We start from the raw sequence: 24126 nt of genomic DNA, 5'->3' as shown, positions 1-24126 counted from the left end.
CTGCCGAGGGCGCAGCGGTGTCACCCCAGCACATGTGCCCTGCGCCCCGGGCCTTGGCACACGCGGGCGTGCCCGCTCGGGTGACAAATGCCTTCGCGGGTCGATAACCTGGTGGCCAAAGCACTCGGAGGGCCGGGATGGCGAGAGGCCACGCCAATGGGTGCCCGCGGCTGCGGGAGAGGGAGGGAGGCTCTGCAGGCTCTGGTTGAACTGGAGGGAGGCGCGGCATCGTCCCGCGGTCCCTGCCCCGGGGACTCTGACCCCGTGGGCCGGCCGGGGCAGCCGAGGCAGGCGGTGCCGAGCAGCCCCACAGGCACCGGGACGGAGACAGCGAGGAGCCGAACAGGATGGAGCCCACTTGGGAGCTGGCAGATGACCCCAGGTGAGTGCTGGAGACTCCCGTGCCGCTTTGCAGCCGGGCAAATCCAACTTTTTGGATCGGAACTTTGGATGATTCCTCTGTAAAGGAAGGGAGGCCTTGGTGGTGAGGCAAACCAGCCAGGGGACTGCTCGGACCCTGCGGGGCCGGGTGTCCCCGTGTCCCTGTGCAGCACTCCCGGTTCTACTCCGCAGGTTCTCCCGCCCTTTGGTGGAGATGCTGATCAGGAACTTCAGCGTGCCGGCCGCCTGCTTCTCCCTGCCGCCCACCTCCCAGCATCTGCTGCACCGTACGTGGGGGGACAGGGTGGGCAGGACCTCCTGTTGTCGCTGGCGGGAGCAGGACAGGGATAAAGGTGGTAGGGTGGCCGAGGCAAGAGCAGGTATGGAGCAGCCTCAGAAGTCAGAAACTGGTGCCAGGGTCTTAGCCTCCCATCCCATAGTCCTGCCTGTAGAGATGGAGACAGCCCAGGAAGGGCCAGCACAGGGGCAGGTGTCATGGGACAGGGAACAGTGGCACAGAAGAGCCAGCTCCGGCATAGACAGGCATGTCCAGGGCATGGCACAGAGCTTCCTAAACCTGGGCAGTGGTGGGTCGAGGGGCAGCTCCCCAGGGGGGACTGGACAGGATGAAAACAGCTTCTCACCCCTCCCTGGCAGAGCTGGACATGGCCCAGCTCATCATCCTGGGCCTCTGCACCATCATGACGCTGCTGTCGGTTGTGATCTATGTGGAAGAGGTTTCGTACCTCTTCCGCAAGATCCGCTGCCCTATCAAGATGAAGACCCTCTGCTGGAGCAGCTCAGCCCCTACGGTGAGCTGGGCTCTGGGGGTCCTGGGGGGCCAGGGCCACCCAAGGGGTGCCAGCCCGCAGGAGGGGGGAGTGCCAGTGTGCCAAGCTCACATGTCCCCCAGGTTGTGTCAGTGATCAGCTGCTTTGGCCTGTGGTTCCCGCGCTCCATGATGGTGGTGGAGATGGCAACCACGGCGTGAGTATCACCCACCCTGGGACAGGGCACCACAGAGCCCACAGCGCTTGACCTGCCTTCCTCCTCCTCCCCAGGTATTTTGCTGTCTGCTTCTACCTGCTGATGATGGTCATGGTGGAGGGCTTTGGGGGGAAGGAAGCACTGCTCAGCACCCTGAAGGATGTGCCCATGGTGGTCAGCACCGGGCCCTGCTGCTGCTGCTGTCCCTGCCTGCCCAAAATCACCATGAGCAGGTGAGGGGGAGCTGGGATAAACCTCTGCCCCTGGAGAGCTTTCACCCCATGCTTCTGCTGGGCTGGAAGAGAATTCCCTGGGCAGAGACCTGGGGACTTTAGAGTGCTACCTGTCTCTCTCACCATGCCAGGAAAAAGCTTAAATTGATGATCCTGGGGACTTTCCAGTATGCGTTCTTCAAGGCAGTCGCTGTCTTCCTGGGGCTGGTCCTGGCCACCGATGGGAATTACAACCCTGCTGACGTGAGTGCCAAAGCACAGGGATGGGCAGGTTGATGACCTAGACAGGAAGCCTCCACCTGAACTTTGTCAGCCCAGTAATGTTTTCTGTGTGTCCCCCTCAGATTTCAGGGGAGAGCGTGGCCCTCTGGATCAACACCTTGATTGGTGCCTCCGCCCTCTTTGGGCTGTGGGGCCTGGGCATCCTCTTCCGGCAGGCCCGGCTGCACCTGGCGGAGCAGAACATGCAGGCCAAGTTCACCTGTTTCCAGGTGAGCCCCTGTCCTGCCCAGCTCCCTCCTAGGTGAGGGGTTCTGCAGCACTGATGGGGTGAGGCAGCATGAGGGAAGATGGTGGGGCAGGAGCCACTGCTAGGTGAGAGCCCCGTTGGCTGCAGGACGGGGGGAAGGTGAAGGCTGAAAGCTGGGCAGCAGCACAGCCCTCACAGCAGGGTGTTGGTGGTTGCAGATCCTGCTCCTCCTGACGGCGCTCCAGCCTGCCATCTTCAGCATCCTGGCCAACAACGGCAGCATTGCCTGCTCGCCGCCCTTCTCCTCCAAGGCCAGGTCCCAGCGTAAGTAGGGAGATGAGAGAGCAGCACTCCCAGCCAGGCCCCTCCATCATGGAGATGGCATGGGGGGTGGGCATGGTGGCTGAGAGCAACTTCAAATGGCCCCTCTCCTGTTCCAGAGATGAACGTGCAGCTGCTGATCCCACAGACCTTCATCCTGGCAGTGCTGACACGGATGTACTACCGCAAGCAGGACGACAAACCGGGCTACCAGCCCGTGAGCTTCGCACCCGCAGGCTCCGACGCCAAGGCGTGAGCAGGAGGGACAAACTGGAGTGCCAAGGGCAGAGTGGGGTGAGGGGTTGGTCTGCCCTGCACAACCTTCTCCTCCTCCACTGGCCATGGGGAGCTGCTGGCAGCAGCAGAGGCAGGAGGGGAAAGAGCATCTTGGGACAGAATGAAAGGTCTGAAACCTGAAAGCCATAAGCCAAGGGGGTCCATGGAGCCACCTCCAGCCCAGGGGCTCTTGTCTAGCACTGAGTAAAGATAAATATTTACAAGAGTCTCGCATTGGTGACTGGCTTCATATTATCTCTGCCTAGGCTGGGTGGGAGATGACTCCATGCAGGGGGAGGACGATGGAGCCCAGACTAACACAGCCATGGCGTGGGACTGTCATGGGATGCCCAACATCCAGCTCTGACACTGAGCTCTGGGTGCTGCTGGCTGGGGTCCCAGAGGCAAGGCAAGCCCAGGACAATGGTGATTTCTACCAGGATATCAGGATGGATCTGGCCCGTCCCTGGGGCCTGCCCTCTGTGGGACTGGCTGCTCCTGAAAGCACACAGGGAGCATCCACACCTGCCAGTTAGGTGCCAGGTAAAGGAAGGAGCCTTGAAGCACCTTCGTAACACTGGGAATTAGTCAATGCTGCCTTAACCAGCCTCAGTCCAGTACCAGTATCTGCTCTAGACACGGGGATGGACATCAGGAGCAGTAACAATTTGCAGAAACCACTGGGTAATCTTTTGACCCCAAGTGTTCATTACAGACACCAGAAGCACAACTTAGCCCATGGTTTCAAATGAGCAGATCACATGTTAAAAAAAGTTGCAGCATTCTCCAATGCTCTTGCTTCTACCACCATCTCTGGTCCTTCTCAATTCTGTCTGTTGCTGTTGTTCTTTGCCATCAGAAAATCCTTTCCCGGGGCTCACACCCCAGATCTACAGAGGAAGTGAAATGGGGCTGTTTCACATGAATAGATGCCTCTAGATTTGGCAGCATCAAACTCCACAGGGCTCTTCACTGCATGCTAGTAAACTTTTGTTTTTCCACTGCACTTTTTGCTTCATGTCTCTTCTGGATGCTTCTTTTGAAGAGGAAGGGATGGCTTAGAGTTGTGCAGAACAGCCCTGAAGCAGCAGCACTGGGTGTATATGTGGGAATGAGATGAGCCTGGGGAACTTGGCTCATGTTTTGCTGAAAGATCAAGCTTTACCTATTCCCGATAAAATATGACAGTGCTGGAGAAGACTGGTCCAGCAATCCAGGAGAAAACAAAACAAAGGAAAAATAAAGGACTAGACTGGGATTTCAGTGTCCAATTTAATTTCAGTGCAAGGAGGAAGCAGAGATTATTGGTTACAAGAAACAGCTCTGTTATTCCAAGCTACATGTAAAACCATGGCTGGCTTGCCAAGCACCCCAGAATGTGCAAAGAGACCAAGCTTGTTAAGGTCTCTGCAGAACAAGCCACAATCCAGAACATCATGGATACCCAAACTTACAGAACACTGTTGCATAACTTGTGTTTAAAACAGTAGTAAGGCTCTAAAGCAGCCTGGCCTTTGTGATCTGGCTCAGGGAAGCAACCGCAACATCCACGCCGAGGGAAGGGCGAGGAAGGGAAGATGAGGGAAGAGACAACGTGAGTGATACAAACAAAGTGTTCTACCACTCATAAACCAGAGGATTAACAACTGGCTTCTACCACGTGACTGTTATTTGCTCCTTAGAGTTTAAAATCCACGGCAGTCAGCCATGCTCCCACAGCTGTGCACATCCCTGCTGAAAGAGATCCAAGTGGCAGATTAGTGATCCCCAAAATACCCTTTCCCATACTGGTTCTGACTTCAAGAGAAGCACATAACCTCTGTCAAGCCCTTTGGGCAACGTGACAAAAGACCATCAAGACAGAAGCTGGAAAGAAGCCGCAGCCTGTTCCTACCCCAGGGCCACCACGTGCTCTGGAAGCATCACAGTGTGCAGAGCTTGTTGCAGCACTTGATGAGTTTCTTCCTTGCACGTGCTGCTCCCCAAGCCTCACATCCTGCTCTGGAGACCTCCCAGCAGCACTGCTGACAGGGCTCTGAGCTGTCCTCTCTTCCCAGCACCACAGGATACAGGCAACTCAGCCCAGCAGCTCCACCCAGAGACAGTGGTTATCAGAGGCAAACCCTGGCAGAAAAGCTCCACAGCTACATGACAGCAAGGCCAGTTTCTCCAGTGCTGGCTGCAGGACAGGGTGCTGGACCTGCTCTGCTCAGCCAGGAGGAGGGCAAGTCCCCTTGGGGAGCCACAGGCCACAAAGCTCAGTGTGTATCACAGACACAACAGCAGGCACAACTTGGACCATGGACTCACACGAGCACTATGCATTTAAATACCCTTAAAAAGCTGCAGCACTCTCTGATGCTCCTTCCATCGTGCCTCATGGAGCAGAGTGAGCAGGCATGGATTTGTGCATGTACTGCACAAGCCAGGTAACTGTCACACAGAACTGGGGCCCTTCATCTGTCCAGCTGCACACACTGACAGCAGCAGCACACTGGCTGCTTTGCCCTTAGAGCAGCGACTTCATGGCACCAGTGTGAAGGATTCCTGCAGCCCCTACAGCACAGCAACTGAAACACAGACAAACACACACAGAGCACAGTGCTGAGGGACTGTTTGGACAGACACTAAAATGTGTAACACACCACAGACTGGAACAAGGAACTTCTCAAAAGACTAGACACATTCATTTCCTACCTGGGCTCTCACACCCAAGGAAATGTACAACAGCAAATGCCCTGAAGCAAAGATTCATTCTCTTCTCTCCAACAGCAACTGAGGGCTCAATTTTAGCTCAGGATTTAGCAGTCTTGTTAAGATTAGCTGGAAAGGCCTTTCCCCTGTAGGCCCTCTACAGTTTGGAGCTGTGAATGCTGTGCACTTTACGGGGTGTGCCACTCTACAGTGCTGTAAGTCCTCCCCAGGTGTAGCTCCTGCGTGCCAAGCTGGTACCCCTGCCCAGCACGTCCTCACTGCAACACGCTGGGAAGCTCAGTTAAGAGGCATGTGAGCACTACAGGGTCTGCTGGACAGATTCCTATCAGCTCCAGCCCAGCAGGGATGTCTCTATTTCCTAGAAGCCTCATTACACCACTGCTTTGTGCATGCTCTCGAGGTCATGTTGGTTGAGGAACTGAGGGGTCTTTTGTTTGGCAGTGGCACAGATACTGCCCGGGGATGGGGGGGGATAAGACAGAGGAGCTGAAGGAAAGAAGAGACAGATGGGTCTTCCCACTCTCTCTCTTGCCTGGAGGTTTAACAAGGGAAAAGAAACCAAAACAAAAGCCACGCTTGAATGCTATTCCTTGCCCTTTTAACAAATATTTTCTTAAAATATAAAAACCATCTTCACCCTGGAAACCGCTAGAACGTAAACAATAAAAAGGGGATTGGGGGAGAAGGGAGAGGAGGTTTGAATGTGCTTCCAGGCAGCAGCCCTTGCTATGAGCAACGGGTGCCTCCAAGGCCCTGTGCTCAGCCATCAGCCCTGTTCCTATGGCTCTCTTGCTCATTTAGAGTTCCCCAGTGGGTCTGGACTTAGGATTCAGCGATTAGCGGTCCGCAGCAAATCCTGGCAGGTAGGTTAATCCTCTTCATCCTCACTGATGTCATAGGTGACTGCAGACTCGTTCCTGGAGCGGTTGGCAGGGGAGGAAGGAGGAGTCTTGGTGGAAAAGGGCCAGCGGAAGGAGGGAGATGGGGAGCGGTCGTGTGTGGGGCTGCTGCTGGGACTCTGCTTTGGGCTGATGGCCTGCAGCATCCGGCCCTTGCCCTCCTTCAGCATGTGTTTCTGGTGAGGGAAGCAGGAGGACTGTTAGCATGGGTTGCACACTCATGGAAATGGACATTACTTACACCCTGTGCAGCATTTTGAGTTGTGCCCCTTCAGAACTTCATACTATTTAAGAGCAGAAAAAGCCCCAGCATCACTCTGGGCTTTGGAAACTGCACACAGTGTAATCACCACTCTTTTTCAAGCACTTCTAACATGAAATACCTGTGATATTCACCCAACAGTGCAGGAAAGCATAAACAATTTGCTTCAGACTCATCTTAGGCCAATGACAAAGTGACCACCATCCTCTTGGCAGCTCAGTGGTCAGCAGGGCACAAATTGGAGTTTACAGGTCAGCTCTGGGACAGGGGAGTTTTTCACTTTACAATGTAACTGGCATTATCTCGTTGGCAATGGTGGGTACTCCCTGAAAACAGGCTGCCCAAACCTGGGACAACTTGTCTGGAGACTGGCAGCACACTGAGCACTGCAACAAATGCCAGACCTTTCCTCTGCAGACCCTGTAGAAGACCTACAATGTCTGTTAATGTCTCCAAAATTCCCTTTCCCATTTTCCCATAGCAGCTCCTTACCAGTGCACCTTCTGGGCCAAACATCTCCAGGAAATTGCCGATGAACTCCCGGGACTTCTCTTCCCATTTCTGAATGAGATCAATACTCTTCTCTTCCACTTTCTGGACAAATTCCTTTGACTTCTCCTCTACATCCTTCACTCTCTTTTTCACCTTATCCACACGTTCCTGGAGGTGATATTTTTTCTCCTGCACAGAGAGTGGTGGATCAGAATACAGATCACCAGATTTGAGTGGAGACCATCTCTGCTCTGTGTAACTACACTGAACTGCTGCTTGAGACTCAGCATCTCCATTAGTCTGGTGACATTCCTCCTTCACTTCTATGACACTTCTTTCCTAGACTACATGGCAGACACAGTGGGGCTGTGAGACACTCTGTGGCAGGCACTGGCACAGTACACAAAGCAAGACTAAAGCCAGAGATAAGCACTATCTAATAGGAGTGCATTGAAGAGGGAAATATTTATACAGCACACAGATTAGATTCGAGTGACTTGCTGTAGGTCTCTGCATATCACAACAGCACCAGTCTTTCTGCTGGGTGTTTTTAAACAGAGGCAGAGTTATGTGCCAAGGAGAGGCCAAGCAGCCGTTACCTCTCCTGTTTCACTGCTGTTCACAGGCACAGTATCTGAGTGATAAAAAAAAATGTTTATGACTTTACTTCTAACATCAAAAATGTCTTCTGCCATGTACTCTTTCTGAGGGCTAGAGCTGCACAGCACAGGATCAGGGCATATCCTTCTGTCCTACCCAAGCACTGCTGCTCCTGCAGCTCCAGGAAAGGAACAGTACAGTGGAAACAGCATCAGATTTTATCCTAACAAATGACTCTACCCTAGGGAGGTGGCTAGGGGAAGAGGAGAGAGATGAGACAGCAGCTCCTGTCAAGAACAACTCACTCTTCATTCAAGAAAAACATACATTTTGCCACACACCCTCTCTCCGGCTCTTTCAATAGTTAAGACATCATCAAGACATCTCTAACAAGACAGCAGCATTAGCAGCCCCCCAGTTCCTCTGAGTGGGTCCCTGAGGTGATTTCAGGGGTGGAAGTCTATTTTTCACTCCAAGGACACTGGTTTGGTGCCAACGCTTAGCTCTACAGACAGGCCTTTCACTGGCACATGGCAGGACTGTGCTATCACTAGACAAGACTCCCTTCACACTCAGCAAGGTTCTGGCTCCTGCAGCGTGGGGTGAGACCCACTTCCACTCACGTTTATGAAGCTGACATTGAGCTCCTTGGCCGTGTAGCCCCGCTGCAGGTTCCGCCGGGCGTAGACGTCGTAGTCCCGCACGATGCGCGTGATGATGTCGGATGTGGAGATGCCCTCGGTCCTCTGGGTTGGTGCAAACATGCCTAAAGTTGGGGAAAAGGACCCAGGACAGCTTGAGCAAGACACAAGGCAAAAAGCTGCTGCCGCCTCTGTCACAAAACAACTTCTCTTGTCAACATTTGCTAACTGCTCTCACATCTTTGTCCTTAAATGTACAATACCACAGCCATCCTTTCTGGGATGCCTAAGTAAGACCAAAACATGCCAAAACCCTGTCAAAATAGCAGGTATTCTAATGAAAAGGTCTTCACTTTAGCTGGCTTAAATATTGACTGCATACAGAGTAGTGTGGGGACAAGGACAGGACAAGGGGTCCTGCATTTTAATGGATGGAAATATAACATTCTGATGGCTGAGTTTGGATAGATATAAAAAAGCTGCATCCCCAGTGAATTTAACAGCTAGAGATGTCCCTCTGCTAAGTTCATCAGATTTCCCATTTGTGAGAATCTCTAAGCTAAACTGTAGTATGTTTTCAAGAGGTTGCTGTTAATTCAATCAAAATAACTAGACTGAAATTAGGAATTAATGCTGGGCCATGGAACAGTCCTAGTGTTATGAAGTAGGGCCCAGAGCTTCTCCTTCCTGCCACCACAGGCTCCTGGGCAGATCAGAGGGGCATAATCTCGCATTACAGAGGTACAAGAGAAACTACAGAAGATTTTTGATAAGAAGCCCTGGAGAATTTGAGGGGGACCCACCTGCTTCTTTTATATGCTTATAGACATCATCACTGCCAGCAGAAGAGTAGGGGATGTCATCATGTGCAACAAAGTCGATCTGAAAATTAGAAAAGCAAGTCAACATTTTATCTGGAACGTGCAGATCTCCTGCTGCTGTCGAAAGATGGTAACTTTCGGCTCAACAACTCCACTCATGGGTATGAGAGAGAACAGCAGGACGTTCCCTCTGTAACAACACAACACAGAGCAGTCCCAAGTGCTCAGTAGCAATTGCCTGTGAATTGTAAGCACATGACAGAGGGGAAAGAAAAGGCTGGGAATAGGTACACAGCTGCTTTAAGCTCCACAGAGAAATGGCTTGTTAACGACAACAACGGTAAACTAAGCAAGCTTTCCTAGAGACTCCTTCACCTCCCAAAGCTGTTCAACAGATGTTAAGAGATTCCTTTCACTTTATCTCACCAGCTGATAAAAGGCTTTCAAGACAGCTTGTCTGGTCTCCTGTGGCAAGGAGGCTGATGTATATCTAAGCTGCTCCCGCTGTAAGCAGGGAATTGGACCAGACACCACCCAGAAATCACTTCAAACACACCTATTCCTCTCTCTACTGCATTTCACACCTATCTGTATCCAGCACCAATCTCTACTGAAATAGCAAGAACCTTTTTCATTATGTCACAATCTCTACATTATTTTAACATTACATACCAGCTCAGCAAATGCTTCTACACTCCCAAGAAACCCACTCAATTCCCATAACCCAGTTCATTCTATATTTAAGGCGCTTCAACAGAAACAGCTTGCTCAGGCAGAGGTCACTCCCAAAGATGAATTCTTGCTATAAACAGAGAGAGGCTAATCGAAATTCCAAAGAGATCAGATGTCACAGATTACCCTGTGCTCTGCCAGGAACTCGGGTGTGAGGGTCCAGGGTGCATTTCTCACCACCTCGTCCACATAGCGACAGTGCTGCACAGCATCATAGCGCTCGTTTTCGTTCATTACCGTGAAACCCTTGAAGTTGTGGGTCAGCTCATCACTGCACACTGCAGAAACAGGCAGAGAACACAGTCTGAGGCACTTACCCCCATGACTTACAATAAAAGGACCTGGCCCACATTGTGCTGGACCTGACAATGCCAGCAGCTGACAGAGGGTGGTGTTTCAAACCCAGCTCTTCCAGCCACAATACACCAGGAACACGGAGTGCTACAGGGCACTAAACTCCTGAGCAATTCTGGGCAGGCTGCTTGGAGAATTTCTGCCCAAGCTGGGGACCCACACACCCCAAGCCTTTAAAGTCTCCAGAGCTTTCAACACTTGTCAAGAAAACCAGCTAACACAGAAGACCATTCTTCTATAAGAAATGGCACCTGGGGGGCCTGCTGCTCAGAAATCCACCTTTAAAGCAATGGATGTCTCAGGCTTGGAATCTGAAAAAACTTATTGCCTGAACTTCTGATTTCATAAAATGCCATACCACAGTCTAGCTCTTGGAAAGTTTATGTTAAAACAAAGGGGGAGTTCACAGGAAATCAAGCTTAATTATTATGTTCTATGAGAAAGTAAATTAACAACTCTTCATAATCTGCACTGTAAGATACTGAAGAAGGAGTTGTATTTGATTATCAGACTCAAAAGTAAACAAGACACTACCAGTATCACTGGTATTGGATTTATTTATATGTTCTAGACAAACAGATGATAAAGACTGGGGGAGACTGTTCCCTGCTTGGAGCTAATGTTCTTCTGGGATGTGGCCTCTTGTCTCAGTCCTCGTGCAAGTTCATTGCCCTTCTCCTCACCAGTCTCCCAGAGGCACAGAATGTCATTACACTCCTTGCTACTTTAACATGTCAATAGTTTGACCTGAAGTTATTTTCCTGTCTGTTGTAGTGTTCATGTAAATGGGGATGTCTTTCAGCCTTTAAGATTTCTAAGCTCAGGGCAGTTTGTAGGTTGGAGCAACTGTTTCAGCTCTCCTCCCTCCCTTCCCCTTCCAGACACTACTGTAGCACACAAGAAGTGCAGGCACATCACTATTAGAATGCTCTCAGCAATGACTGGAACTGTGATAAGGAAACAAACACTCAAGGATGTTATAATCATTCTATGGCAGGGTCAGAATTTCATTTTCTTCATGAAGACAACAGGAGTTGAGAAAACTAGTTAAAGGTATTTTCAGTTCTCATTCTTCAGCATCATTGTGCAGCCTGAGTAGGGGTCAGCTCCTGATGGACAACATGCACAGCCTGCTGTGCCCTCAGTGTGGGTGGAGGGGTGAGCAGAGGCACTGCCTGGGCAGAGGCCCATGCACTGCAGCAGCCGGAGAAGGGGTATCTTTTTTCCTGTTACATGCTTGAAGGAGCCTGGCTGAAACACCTCTGCTAGATCCCTTTAGGCATTCAGCAGGATATTCCTGGCACCATCTAAAGACTTATGACCTAACAGACAAAATGGGAACTTCTATTTTGAGAAGGAAGGCCTAAGTGACTTCCAGGTGTCCAGGCACATGCCCAAGAAACCACTGTGATCTCCATGCTCCCACTGGGATCTGTTTGACACTAAGCAGTCTCTAGCAGGAAACTGGAGCTGGGGAGTGACTTGCAGGGCAATACAGGTGAACAAAGCAGCCATGGGAGGGGCTCATACTTTAGCTGTCTCATTTATGAGTCAAAAGTAGATGCTCAACGATCCCTAATATATTTTGATATTCAGATGTGCAACTCACCTGTACCTGTCACAAAATAGAAAGGTCAAATTAAAACAGCACAATCAAAAATCTTTTCCTTAAGTATTAATTTGGTGCAGGATATCTTTCTGCAGACATATCCAGCCCTCAAAGTTTTGCAATAAGACTCCAGCAACATTTGGGACAAGTGTCTGCAGTGAGAGTCACTGAGGCCACAAAGACAAAACCTCAGTATGCACAACCAGAGACAGAGCTCAACTGTACTCCTGCAACAGCCAAAGTCAACAAGGTCACTCCTTACCTCCAACAATGAGGTATGTGTTTGGGAAGAGGTTCTTTGCTTGCATCAAGGCCCGGGCATGTCCAGAGTGGAACAAGTCAAATATTCCATCAGCATAAACTCTGACAGGGCGATCCACTGTGCCAAAGGAACAGAGACACAGCTGTGAATATGCCTGCCTGGAGAAGCAGCTGCTGCTCATACTCACGTTTGAGGACCTTCTGAAAGTCATGGAGGGGTTACAGAATGCAGCACCATAATCAGGACAGAAGTATGAAGAAAAATGCCTGGCTCTCTGCCTTCCCATGTGGAAACAAATGCATCTGAGCACAGAGCTGAAATACAGCCACAAATAAAGGCAGACTGAAAGCCTACCATGTATCACCCAAACAAGGTGAAGGAGAGACCAAGGGAAAAGCAAACCCTGAACATTTCCCTTCTATGGAAATCCAAATGCAGAATTAACTTTTTGCACACCAGAGGGGAACTGACTCAAATGTTTCACAGGTGCCTGATTTCCTCCTGCCTGCTAGGATGGCATCTCAAGGCCTTTACAGCATCCCTCTCTGCAGCCTGCTGCCACAGTCTGGTGGAGGGACCAGCAGCATCAGCTCCCCTAGGAACAAGCAGTGTATAGCCTTATTCAAAAACACAGCTGAACTAATCAAAGAAAAGCAGACACAATTCTGCTGAATCACTGGCATTATCAGCTAAAAAAAAAAAAAAATTATTATTATTATTATTATTATTATTATTATTATTATTATTATTATTATTATTATCATCATCATCATCATCATCATCATCATCATCATCATCAAAACTTCCCTCAGGCCACCTCTGCCAGGAGAAACTGTAGCTCAGTTCTTTGAGGGCAGCACAGAGGTAAAGTGAGATAGTCTAGCACTGCCATGTAACAGTTGGAGGTTTCTGATCTTGGGACCACACAGGACCACAGTCCTCTTGCTGCTGATAATCAAAAGCCACACTCTTTGTATGTGACACACTCGGGAACAGCCTGCTGCTCTCTTGGCTCAGTTCAGACAGACTCAGAGGAGTGGTGAGCACAGGGACAGCAAAGCTGCAGTGAAGAAGGGCAGAGAGAACAGGACCTAACAGGAAGCTGAGACCTCACAGGTCTGGGGAGAGCCCTGGAGGTACCCAGAGACAGAGACTGGGAGGCAGCAAGAAGAGGAGTTGATGCAAAGGTCAGGGATCTTAAGTTCAAGCTGAGCAGAGGAATCAGTTTGAGGACAGCCTCTTACAATAATTTTTTAGTGGTTCTAAGACCGCAATCTGAGGATGCCAGAAGGCTCTGAAGAGCCAAGGAGATCTGTGACTGCAAAAGCTTTCTGTATGCCAGAAGAGGACTGGTCCTAGCAGACCTTTATGAATATTCATTCACGTTCTGGAAAGTGGCTGGGACACCCTTATCTTTCCTCTGTACCTGCAGCAGCTGCAGTTCCTGAGCACAGACACAAACAGCAACAAGGAAGTGTGCACTGTGTTTTAGTCTCAGCAGGCAGGAGACCACCACTGCTGAATCAGAGACCTTTGTGCAGACTCTGGAGATTTTCAGCTGGGAAATAAAAGCAGACTGTGAAATACACTGGATTTTCAGAACCCCAGCAGGAAACCACAGCCAGGTCTCAGTCTGAGCTGGTTCATCTCTCAGCAGTCAAGCAGATAGAAGCGCAGCATTTTTATTGCCTCTGTAGCCACAACAGAGAGCCCAGGTAAGACAGCACTGTCTGCACACTCTGTTTGGCAGGAGAGAGCCTTCAGGAGTCAGCTGTGCCTCTGCCTCCCCTGTGGACTTGCAAAGAGAACAGTGTTTTTCCCAGCTTGGTTTAGAGAATAAAAGGACAGATTTTTGTTGACAGGCTGGCCTGTGGTGTTTAATGACACTGACTTTAATTCAAATCAAGGCTAGAATGGGACAGTCTGACAAGGATATAAATTGGTTTTACTTGCCTGTTTCAAGTTTCAGAAAATATGACTTTTAAAAAATATGACTTTTAAAGGGCTTAAGGCTTAACTTTAAGCTGCCTCAGACATAGTAGTACAGAAAGTGTGGAGTTCTATGGCTGTCAGTGGCTCAGCTAGAGTTTAAAAGAAATATCTGTAATCTCCTCACACATACAAACTTGAATTTCAGGTACTGACAGCCAAATTTCCCATGGAAACAGTTATCTAATCACCAAAGCACTCACTTTGTCATTGGCTGTAAACCTGGTCAAACACACAAGGTTGGCTTGGTCTCAGAGATATCCCAATCATACCCACATCCCCCAAACCCAACATTCATACCATCCCCTTCCAGTCTGTGTTCTTACTTACAGGGGGTCCCTCTCATGGCTTCTTCATAGGTCACTCTGATGTATGGTTTGCTGTAGTCGATCTCCACCTCATCTGAGAACGGGGCTGGCTCCCGCAGGCCCTAAAGAGCCAGGAGAGTTTCACTGAGAGACTGCAAAAGTGAGGGCAGTTTGTAGTGGCAGCACTGCCATCACAGCGTCCCAGCCACCAGGTGACTCACTGCCTCTGCATAATTCAGACACGTGTACTAAAAGAATAATTAGTGTAAAACCTCAAAACAGCCTTGCAGGCTGATTAGCCTGAGTTTAGAGAGGGAGAGAGAGAGAAAAGCAGATTTTAGAAGACAGTATTTCTACTGGAGCAAGAAAATCAGAAGGTCAGAGCTGCAGCTGCTAAACTCAGACTTTTGACAAACAGCAGTTCACAGCAGCACAGGCCAAGCTCAAACCTCACTGTCACAGCTCCAGCTGTGACCAGTCTGGCAAGACCATCACTCTGCTGTGCCTGAGTGTTTGTGCTGTGATGTACAAACTGTAACAGCTCTTTTATCTGAGTATATGAACAAGGAGAAGAGCAATACCAATGCAGCACTAACTCTGAGAGCATGTGTGTGCTGTCACCATTTTTGAGCCATACAAGTGACAGACTCCTCTTCATCTGTGTCAGAATAACTCCAACTGCTGCAAGAAAACCCCTCCAGCCTGCTAGCTTGACAATAGCAGTACATTTAATCAACAGCTGAAGTGCAGCCATCATTTCTGGTCTGCTCTGAATGGAAATGAAACATTTGCCCTTCCCATTACAAAACAAAGAGCTGAATTTCCTTCTAGCTGGAAGGTGTAGGGCTGCAATGGACATCTTGTTCCCGAGTCAGAACACTAGGAAACAAGCTTGCAAATCATTACAATAATACCTTCAAGCTGAACGGGCTAATCTGCAGTTTCCTCTCTGGCTTCCTGTCCCACTGCAGAATGCTGGCAGCATCCAGCACCACTGCAACCAGAAAAACCACTGCTATTCTGGCCAGTGTCAATCCTTATCAGAGTGCTTATAGTGAAATGCACAGGAAAACAACCACTGACCACGACAGTCAAACAAGCTGCTCCTGCTGAACATCTCCTTTAAGTTACCAAGGGCTCCACATTTCACACAGCACCTCCTCTACCAGGATCCTTACTGTCAGATAAGGCCTGTAGGTCTCTCCTCTCATCACTGCCAGTAAGTCTAGGACTTCCCTATAAAACTAGATTCTTGGCAGTTTAGTTGAAGTTAGGAATAGAAGCACAAAAGGCCCTATTAAAATTATCTGAGGAACACAGAGACATGTCCTCAAAAGGTCCTGCCAGAACCTTGCCCTTCCCCTGCAGGGCCACTGAGGGTCAAAACTCAACCTGATGTGCACAATACAACAGGCTTATGTGTCAGCAGGTTTGTTACCACCATCTGCTGCTGAGCCCTGCTGCTTCAGGGGAACATTCTGCCAACAGCTGCTTAGCTGGGAGTGGAAAAGGCTTCAAGGTAATCTCACAGTTAGGCAACACTATTACTCTTGCTATAATAAATAAAACTTTTGCAAAAAGAAGAAAAAAAAATCTTTCACCAGGAGAACTGTATTTGCCCTGTGGCTAAAAACAGGCAGGAAGCTTAGAAAGTGGATGGATATTACTTGTCTTGTGCTGTTTGCCAATGCTTTATTTCTAACAGAGGACAGATAGCAACTTGAAGAGCAAGTGACTCCCACAGAATAATAAATAACCTGCACACTTCTCTTTCCTTACTGAAATACATGAGATCTTTGAGAGGGACAGGGTGGGTTTTGGCAACAGTGAAGGACATAAATGTTCTGTGGGATAAGTCACACAACAGCTCAAGCCTCCATTCCTAATGCCTGCCTCCCCAGTTCTCACTGCTGGTGCTGCTCTTACTTCACCACCACTGTCAATGCCCTGTGACAGGGCTGAAGCCCTCCTGAAGAGCAAAATGTTGTCATCGAGGAGGAAGATTGCAACACATCACCACATTCTGCCAAGGACCACGACCCTGGTATGACGTGGCAGGGATGGTAGCTGGCTTTTGACAGAGATAAGAAAAGAACAACTAGAGCACACGTGATGCACAGGACAGCTCCAGGAAGAGGGCAGAGAAGAACTATAAAAAGCCAATTGTCGCAATCTTGTGGCAAGGACAAGTTAAAGACAGCCCTTGTCAGTAGCATTAACTGGATCATACCCCCTTCAGAAAGGATCCTGCTAGCATTAGCTAGTTAAAGCCATCCCAATGTTGACCTAGAAAAGAAATCCTTTTGGTTGTTTGTTGTGGTTTTTTTTTTTTTCTGGGCACTCCCAAAGTACCAGCAACATAAATGTGGTCCCTCTCCAGACCAAGAAAATCAAATGAACAGTGATCTACCCTGTGTGTCAGAGCATGGATTCAACAGATCACTTCTGCAGGTGCTCACAGGCTTCAGACCCTCCTGCAGCTGTCATGTGCTTCTCCTGAGTATTTCTCCCTCCCAGTGGGTCACTTAAAACCCACCTGGGAGAAAGGCCTGCTTCTCTGTGGCTATCTAAATGCATGCCTCTTTGGCTCAGCTTAAGTGACAAGCTGGACACACCACAAAAGCAGCTTAGCAATGCTTGCCTCAGACCTAATTTAAGCCCACGTTGTAAGTATGTTATTAGTATGAACAAAGGAAGATTCCAAACTGGATTTGCAAGAAGGAGAGCTACTATCATTTGCTTCTTATCCCCTGCCCCCTGCCTTGTTTTCTCTGTCCACAGATAAACCACCACCTGTATCTTCCTGCTGTTACAGCTCAGTGTCCTCATCTCACAGGCTCCCAAAATTCTTATCTCTGCTTACTTACGAGTGAGCGTCGGGACATTTTTGGAGGGATTCCGTCCAGCTCTGTTGCCCCATTAGGGCCTGATCCATCTTTTCTTCTCTTTCGGGAATTCAGTCTGGATGAGGTCGGCGGCTCCATCTTGCCAAGCACGTCCAGAAAGAACTGGAACAAAATGAAGGAGAGGGAAAAAAGGAAAAAAAAAGAAAAGAGATATTTCTCAGTTCTTCCAAAACAGAATCAGCCAACAGCAGGCACAGTGCACAGAAGGTCAGTGCAAAGACACAGCCACCTCACAAGGGGCTTAGCCAGTTGTATTTGGCATCAGCTGCCAAGGCTTGACAAACAGTGCCTGGTGGGAATACTGAATCATTTAATGCAACTCAGAGCTGTTCTGCAGAGAGAGGCGTGCAGCAGTCAGCTGGCTGGAGAGACACTGAAACAAGAGTTGCAACGCAAATTATAAATCATTACTATGAGGTTAATAATGCTATTTTTGCATCTTAAAGGCAAGCTAAGGATATGGCATGCCCACATCACATTCAGCCCTTGTCCAGCTCTCATTTGGATTCTTTACCGTTTACACCCCCAAGGGCAGCTGGTGGGTGTGCATGTACAGTCCTTCTTCCTTCTCTTCCCTGTACAGTCTTGAAGAGAGGAAGGAGGGTCTATGCAGAAGGATAAAGGGAAGGGCTCGTAACTTAAATGACTTCAAACAGGCTTGCTGTTTGCTTTGCTGTTTGTGTAAGACAAAGTTGCAGCTGCCCAGCGGGGACAGCCCACCTTGGGACAGCTGCCACCGTGTTCCCCTCTTGTCCCTTGTCCCCACCGCAGTGGTGACTCAGCAGATGGTGAAGCAGCTGCTGACACCACATTAGGCCACACTTCTGGCACTTTATGCACTAGCTTGCAATTAGTGGTGGCTCAGCTGAACTGCTTCTCTGATGAACAGACAGACATACCGCCAATTTGGGACAGAAATGGTGACAGTTATAAAGAGGTAAGTTATCTGTGCTTTGGGCTGGAGTCACTGTACCTTTGCAGATGGGCCTGGAGTATTAGTAACTCCTGCTTCACACAGCTGAAGCAAAAATAGGGATTTATAGGAAGGCATGGCAGTGAATATTCCCTTTCCAGCTGCTGCAGGAGTTAGAAATGGGTGCTAGATTTGCAAAAACTAGAAAACAGCATTATGTCTCTTGTTGACTTGAAGTGTGCACCTCTCCAGTGCAGCACGTGGCACTTGTGGCCTGGAAAGCAGCACGGCCCCTCCAGCCAGCAACGATCCTTAACAATGCTAAGGTGCTGCTTCAACTCCCTAATAACAGGAGTGGGGTGGAATTTAAAACGCCTCTCCACCCACATGCAGTGGGTGTGCTGGAATGTTAGGTGGGGCAAGTGCAAGGTGTGACAAAGAGCAGATGCCCCTCTGAATCCCATCCTTTTCAGCAGTAGAGGGGCTCTGCGGAGTGTTCTGTTTGGGATGAGCTACGTGAGGAGCTGTGACTGCCCTCAAATGGCCACTGGCAAAGCTCTGCTGTTTGGCAGCCAAGAAGGGTGTGTTTTGTGAAAGAGCTGCTAAATAGCAGATTTAGTGATCGGACTTACTCAAGCACACATGACTCAAGGTTAAGGAATGCTCCAAAGTAACAAGACAAATGCAGTTTAACGAGATGCAAATATCTCTCCCACCCCACTGAGCATCAGCATGATGATACCTTATGGGCAGTTTTAGGGTCAGACACAGCTGAACTGCTTTGGGGCTACATACATATAAGTATCCTCGGCTGCTCTGCTAGGCCTACCACTATGTACTAAGAACAAGGAAAGAGAATCTTAGGTCAGTAGGGAGCCAAAAAAATATTGTTGAGAAGATAAAAGTGACAGTGAAGAGCAGCCACAAGGACATTCCAGAACTGTGTGAGCCATCCAGTACTCACTGTGAGTCAAGCTTGCCGTTTCCCCCATTCCTGTAATTAAATTACTATTTCCTGAGAACAAACATATGGGAGAGTGCAAACATAACCTCAGGCAAAAAAGTTTGGAACCCTCAGGTACAAGTCTTTAAACATTTAACCAAGCATTTGACTTTCAGGTGAGATCCGTGCTATAAATGCAGGAGCTTCCAGAGTGCCTCTGTAAAAACACAGGGTATGACACGAGTAATTCTTACATTTTGCAAGGTGTCATCTTGCAAGCACACTCTGCGTCAGTCATTCACCACCCTGGTCCCAGCAGAAACCATGAAGTTCAAAAAAAGCAGCAAACGTCTGTCTCTGGTTCAAGTAACCCCAGAATTCATGGAAACACTGGGGGCAAACAGCAGTCGATTTTTTTGTTATTTGGTTAAAATAATTTCACTGTGCTTCAAGTCACCTGTTGGTCTCTGACCACTTTCTTTCCTTCCCTTGGGAGAGAATTAAAAGGTCTGTTAATGTGTGCTGAATGCAGACATTCTGAACCACTGCCCAGCAAAACATCAAAAGCAGAGGCTTTGGTGCTGAAGCACAGACACAGCAGCCCCACACACAACCAGGTGAAGCTCTTCCCCCATCAGAGCAACGAGACTTCACTGCACACAAGTACAGTCTCTGCTGAATTATCAGCAGCCCCTTGCTGCTGGGTGCAGATCCCATGGCCAGGCAAAGAACTGCAGGTTACAGTACAGGGCAGCACTGTCCCAGCTCAGGAGAAAACTCCAACAGCTTCTTCCAGCTCCTCCCACACCCAACCATCCACCCTAACTTTTCCATTTCTCAGGGTATACACAGTCAGTTAAACGATGGCAAAAAACAACTTAAGTGAATGGATTCCAGCTTCAGAGATTCTATTATTCACTGTGCATTAAATCAGCAGCAGTGGTGAGACAGCATCAGCCACACAGCAGCAGCTCTCCCCAATGTACCAAGTGAGAAGCCAGCCTCAAGGGTGGGATAAATATGCTGTGTCTGCTCTGGCCTGACAGGTGAGATGTTGCTGAACTGGCCTCTGCAGCGTCCGGACATCTCATGAGTGACACAGCTCTGTTAATTACTCAAATTAATGCAGAAATGAAACAATAATTTTACCACTATTCAGAACTTTAAAACCTCTGTCCTGTGGATGGTGCATTTCTGGGAAGTCCTCCCATCACCAGGCTTGGCTTCACAAAAAACAGGGAATACACCACACCTTACTGCAATAAGCCTACTCATCTTAGAATGCTTCATTTTGACCTAAGTGACTAAAATAGCATCTCAAGCAATTATTTACCAACAGTGGGATCCAGCACCTGAAGCTGAGTTTAACAGATGAGGATATGGCTTTGCTTCTCCAAATGCATAAAACACTGCCTGCTCTAAAATTAATTACATTTGCAGCAGATGGGGAAGAGGAAAGAGAAGATAACTCAAAGCTCATTCTGAACACGCCAAGATAGAAACCAAGCATAACCAGAAGAAAGAGCCTTGCTGTAAAATATTAATATTGATCTATTTTAAGGTGTCACCCTCCTGCATTATTGAGTTCATGGCTGAATACGAGATACTGCTCCAAAGGAGCAAAGCTGCAAGTGCCCCGTTTGGAAAAGCCACGGGCACATCACAATCCCTGCACCACTTTATAAAACACTCAGGGCTTTTCTTCTTAAATATTTCTTTGGTGTATCCTGTATCAAAGAAGAGCCTTGCATCACCTGCCAGCTAACTCATCGAGAGAGAGACCCCTGCACAGGCTCTGCAAGGAGCAGCTGACTGCCAGATGGGAAAAGAGTTGCTTTTCCTGTCAGGGAATCACTGAATCCTACTGAAACACAGCCACTTCTGGAGGGGAAAGGGGACAAGCATTGATTACTAGAAAGGAAAGCAAAATACAGGCAGGGAAGGATTTTAAAACTTCTCCCTTGGTGTCAGTTAACTACACCATCATCAGAACTGGAATTTAACCACAACACCAAAGCTGACCCCTCTGGCATGGGGAAGAGGTGAGAATAGGTCCAGCAAATCTTCCTGCTTAGCCAAAGCTTTACCTCACTGTCTGCATCTTTATGGACAGTGCTGCCATTTTCCAGTCTTGGTGGTGTCAGAGAACTCCAGCATCACACTGCACTGGAGAAGCAGGTCAGATCTTTCTACACCCTAGGCACACTGATGGCATGAGGACCTGGCCCATCTGCCTTTTTTTTTTTTTTATGTCCTGAAGAACTTCTTGGAGAATATTAACTGCAAACCTACATCAGCAGCAGGATTTCTTCTGCCACTTCTGCTGCTTTTCACTTGCAGATTTACCTGTGAAGCAAAATAAATGCTGCTACTTAAACTGAAAACGAGCTTGCTGCACCAACTCAGTAAATGCTCCAGCCCAAAGCTGCTGTAATTCCCACCAGGGACCCAAAGCACAAGACTGGCAGCTGGACCAGGGAGGCCCTGGGACACCCGCAGCTCCCTGGGTGGCACCGCCTGCTCCAAGGCTGTCCTATCGTCCCTCTGAACCTGGGAGGCGTTGGCACAGTCAGATGTGACTGTCATGTGCTGCTTTGCCTACAAGATCATTGCACTTTACAGGAACAAGATATTTCTCTTCTGCTGACTCATCTGCAGTCAACACTACTAAACTTTGCACTCTGCCAGCTGTCTGCAGAGAATTGCCTTGACACATGGACAGCATGTAAGCAAGAGCCTCAGGGGAAAGGCAGAAGTCCAGTCACTTCAGATAGGTCCCTTGCCAGGCTATAAAGTACCAAAGCAACTCTATATTCCTCTGCATTCCTTGACCATAGAGTGAAGAGAATCCTTTTCCCCCTGTTCTCCCTCATGTGCAACACCCAGTCTCCAATTAACCTTACTGGTTGGTGTGTATCCCCATGGAGATCTGCGGAAACACAGAGACCTGGGAGAGGTTAATGACAGAAGACTCATCATGGATCTCTTCTATCAGCGCTTAAAAAACTTGCCCAATCTCCAAGGCAACTTCATGCCCAGCCCAGGCTTGCCAGGCCCAGCTGTGTCCCAGTCTCCAGACTCAGAGCTCCTGCCTGGGAGCAGAGTGCTGATAGATATGACCCAGCCTGCTCACCTCCAGACAGACGGCACCACTCCCCACAGTCAGCATCTGCTCATGGTCAAGCCCTTGAGCCCCTTAAAAAGGTTACTGCAGGATCTGGCACAGTCCTGTCCACTTGTAAAACACAGGCTGCTTCAGCTACTTTGGATCAAGATCAACAAAAGCAGCTGTCCCACAGTGTGTTAAAAGCCACAGGAACATATAAAAGGAATTCCTGTCCAGCCAGTGCCACACATCAGTCCAACAGCATCCTCACCTTTGCTACACCTGCTAAAACAACCCGCCAGGCCTTGCATCCCCTACTGGTCCAGGCAGGCTGATATTCTCTCAAGCAGAAGCTCTGGTACTCATGTCCTGCAATTGATGAAAAGATGCTGCTTTTCTCCAACAAAGTCCCAAATGGCTGAAGATAACTGTCTAACCACAACTGAAAACAGTTCAGTGCAGTCACCTAGATAGTGCTGCTAAGTAATACACATAAAAAAGAGAAACTGCTGTCAGGACCTCTGTGAATTCACAGCCCTTCTGGGTATACCATGACCTCCAGGCACTGAGTGTCTTGACATGTGACAGCCCCTGCTGGGTGAGTGAAGCAGCAGAAATAGGGTTTACTTATTACAGAATACCAGAAAAAATACTGTCAGGAACAATAAAGTGTGAGAATAGGTGGCTATTCTGACCCGACTTCTGCACTGTTTTGTTTCTAGGGATTAGCAACAGAGCTTCTTGAGACTGGAGGTGTAACCCTCCTTTAGCAGGTTTACACATCAACACCAATTCCCTACTGGAACAGTATTATTTGTGGCTCTTGGAAAAGTAATTTAAAGAGTGTTACAACCCAGATCTCACAGGAAAAAAATTCAAAATCAGGAAATTTCATAATTGTGTATATCAGGAAAACTTATTTGGGAAATAATGCATGGGTATTTGTCATCTGAATTTCAAAACCAAATACAGTGGCTGTCCTCAGACCCTGGGGTTCTGCAGATGGAAACACAGCATTACCTGTTTCTGACCACCCCAACCTTTGCCAGGGTCCTGGTGCAGCAGCATCACAGGGAGGGGACAGAGCGAAGGCCACCTGCAGCATCCTGCACCGCCCTCCACAGCGAGTGAGGACTCCAGAGGAGCATCTCAGCTCTCGGAATTCCTGAGGACTTTAAGTCCCATTGCAAAACCATTAATCAGTGCAGCCAGGACTCCGGTGGACACAGAAAGAGGGTTAGAGAGGATGTGTGCCTACGCAGCAGCTGGGTCACACCTTGCTCCGCCGCAGCCAGGGCCACCTCGTCACTGTCCTCCCTAGGCCCTGGCTGTGTCCCCTGGCTGGGGGATGTCCCCCGGAGCCCCCGGGACATCCAGGCGCTGAGGCTGCACTACAGAAGTTTCCCAATGAGCCACCAGTGCTGCTCTCGGCTGCCAGTGCTGCCATCCCAGAGGATCACGCCCGAGCCCCGGCCTCTGCCCAAGCCCCCACAAAGGGGACGCAGCGCATCACGACCACCCCAGCCGACACTGCCCTCTCGCCCAAAGCCACGTCCCGACCGGCCAGCACGGCCCGGAGCCCCCAGCCCGTGCCCCGGGAGAGGGGCCCGGGCGGGACCCCCGAGCAGCTCCGCAGGGGGAGCGAGCGGTGCCCTCATGTGCCGCCGGTCTAACCGCACTCCGCAGCCTCCGCTCCGGTGCCAGGCTCCGCTCCGCTCCCCGTGCCCTGCACCCCCCGCCCCGTCGGTGACAACCCCCCGCTCCCGCCGGACGCCGCCGTACCAGCCGCCGCCGCCGCCGCCGCTCCGCAGCCCAGCGCGGCGAGTCCGGCCCCGCCGCCGCTCCCGGCCCCGCCCCGCTCCCGCCGACGCCAGGGGGGCGCGGGCGGAGCCGCTGCGTGTCCGCCC

At 49.5% G+C, this 24126-nt stretch overlaps 2 protein-coding genes across 3 annotated transcripts; one reads left to right on the top strand and one right to left on the bottom strand.

The window, feature by feature from the left end:
* The first annotated feature begins 241 nt into the window (after positions 1-241).
* Positions 242-2893, top strand: SLC51A (solute carrier family 51 subunit alpha). Of its 2 annotated transcripts, none has more exons than XM_058812502.1 (9): positions 242-382; positions 574-668; positions 1039-1193; positions 1295-1368; positions 1443-1601; positions 1733-1844; positions 1946-2092; positions 2289-2394; positions 2511-2893. In XM_058812502.1, the coding sequence occupies exons 1-9, from the start codon at positions 348-350 to the stop codon at positions 2645-2647; spliced, it is 1020 nt and encodes a 339-aa protein (XP_058668485.1). In that variant the 5' UTR covers positions 242-347; the 3' UTR covers positions 2648-2893. The 2 variants fall into 2 exon arrangements, with proteins under 2 accessions (XP_058668485.1, XP_058668486.1); XM_058812503.1 differs by having other exon boundaries at positions 355-382; positions 596-668.
* A 3085-nt stretch (positions 2894-5978) lies between these two features.
* PCYT1A (phosphate cytidylyltransferase 1A, choline) lies at positions 5979-24082 on the bottom strand. The gene is made up of 9 exons (XM_058812003.1): positions 24002-24082; positions 17219-17359; positions 14374-14473; positions 12055-12171; positions 9956-10107; positions 9080-9158; positions 8259-8401; positions 7036-7224; positions 5979-6457 (listed from the first exon to the last, which is right to left on the bottom strand). The coding sequence occupies exons 2-9, from the start codon at positions 17333-17335 to the stop codon at positions 6251-6253; spliced, it is 1104 nt and encodes a 367-aa protein (XP_058667986.1). The 5' UTR covers positions 17336-17359; positions 24002-24082; the 3' UTR covers positions 5979-6250.
* Between the last annotated feature and the right edge of the window lie 44 nt (positions 24083-24126).

Source organism: Ammospiza caudacuta, chromosome 11 (genome assembly GCF_027887145.1).
Source record: "Ammospiza caudacuta isolate bAmmCau1 chromosome 11, bAmmCau1.pri, whole genome shotgun sequence".
NCBI classification, from domain to species: Eukaryota; Metazoa; Chordata; class Aves; order Passeriformes; family Passerellidae; genus Ammospiza; species Ammospiza caudacuta.
The sequence above is the reverse complement of the archived record's forward strand: the minus strand, read 5'-3'. Positions and strand labels throughout refer to the sequence as shown.

Bases quoted from the DNA above. Each gene is read 5' to 3' on its own strand.
- PCYT1A (XM_058812003.1), bottom strand. From the start codon at position 17,335: ATGGAGCCGCCGACCTCATCCAGACTGAATTCCCGAAAGAGAAGAAAA. The intron at 14,474-17,218 runs GTAAGTAAGCAG...CTGGCTCTTTAG, and splicing joins AAATGTCCCGACGCTCACTC to GGCCTGCGGGAGCCAGCCCC. The intron at 7,225-8,258 runs GTGAGTGGAAGT...CTCTCTGTGCAG, and splicing joins TCAATGTCAGCTTCATAAAC to GAGAAAAAATATCACCTCCA.
- SLC51A (XM_058812502.1), top strand. From the start codon at position 348: ATGGAGCCCACTTGGGAGCTGGCAGATGACCCCAG. The intron at 1,194-1,294 runs GTGAGCTGGGCT...CATGTCCCCCAG, and splicing joins GGAGCAGCTCAGCCCCTACG to GTTGTGTCAGTGATCAGCTG. The intron at 1,369-1,442 runs GTGAGTATCACC...CCTCCTCCCCAG, and splicing joins GTGGAGATGGCAACCACGGC to GTATTTTGCTGTCTGCTTCT.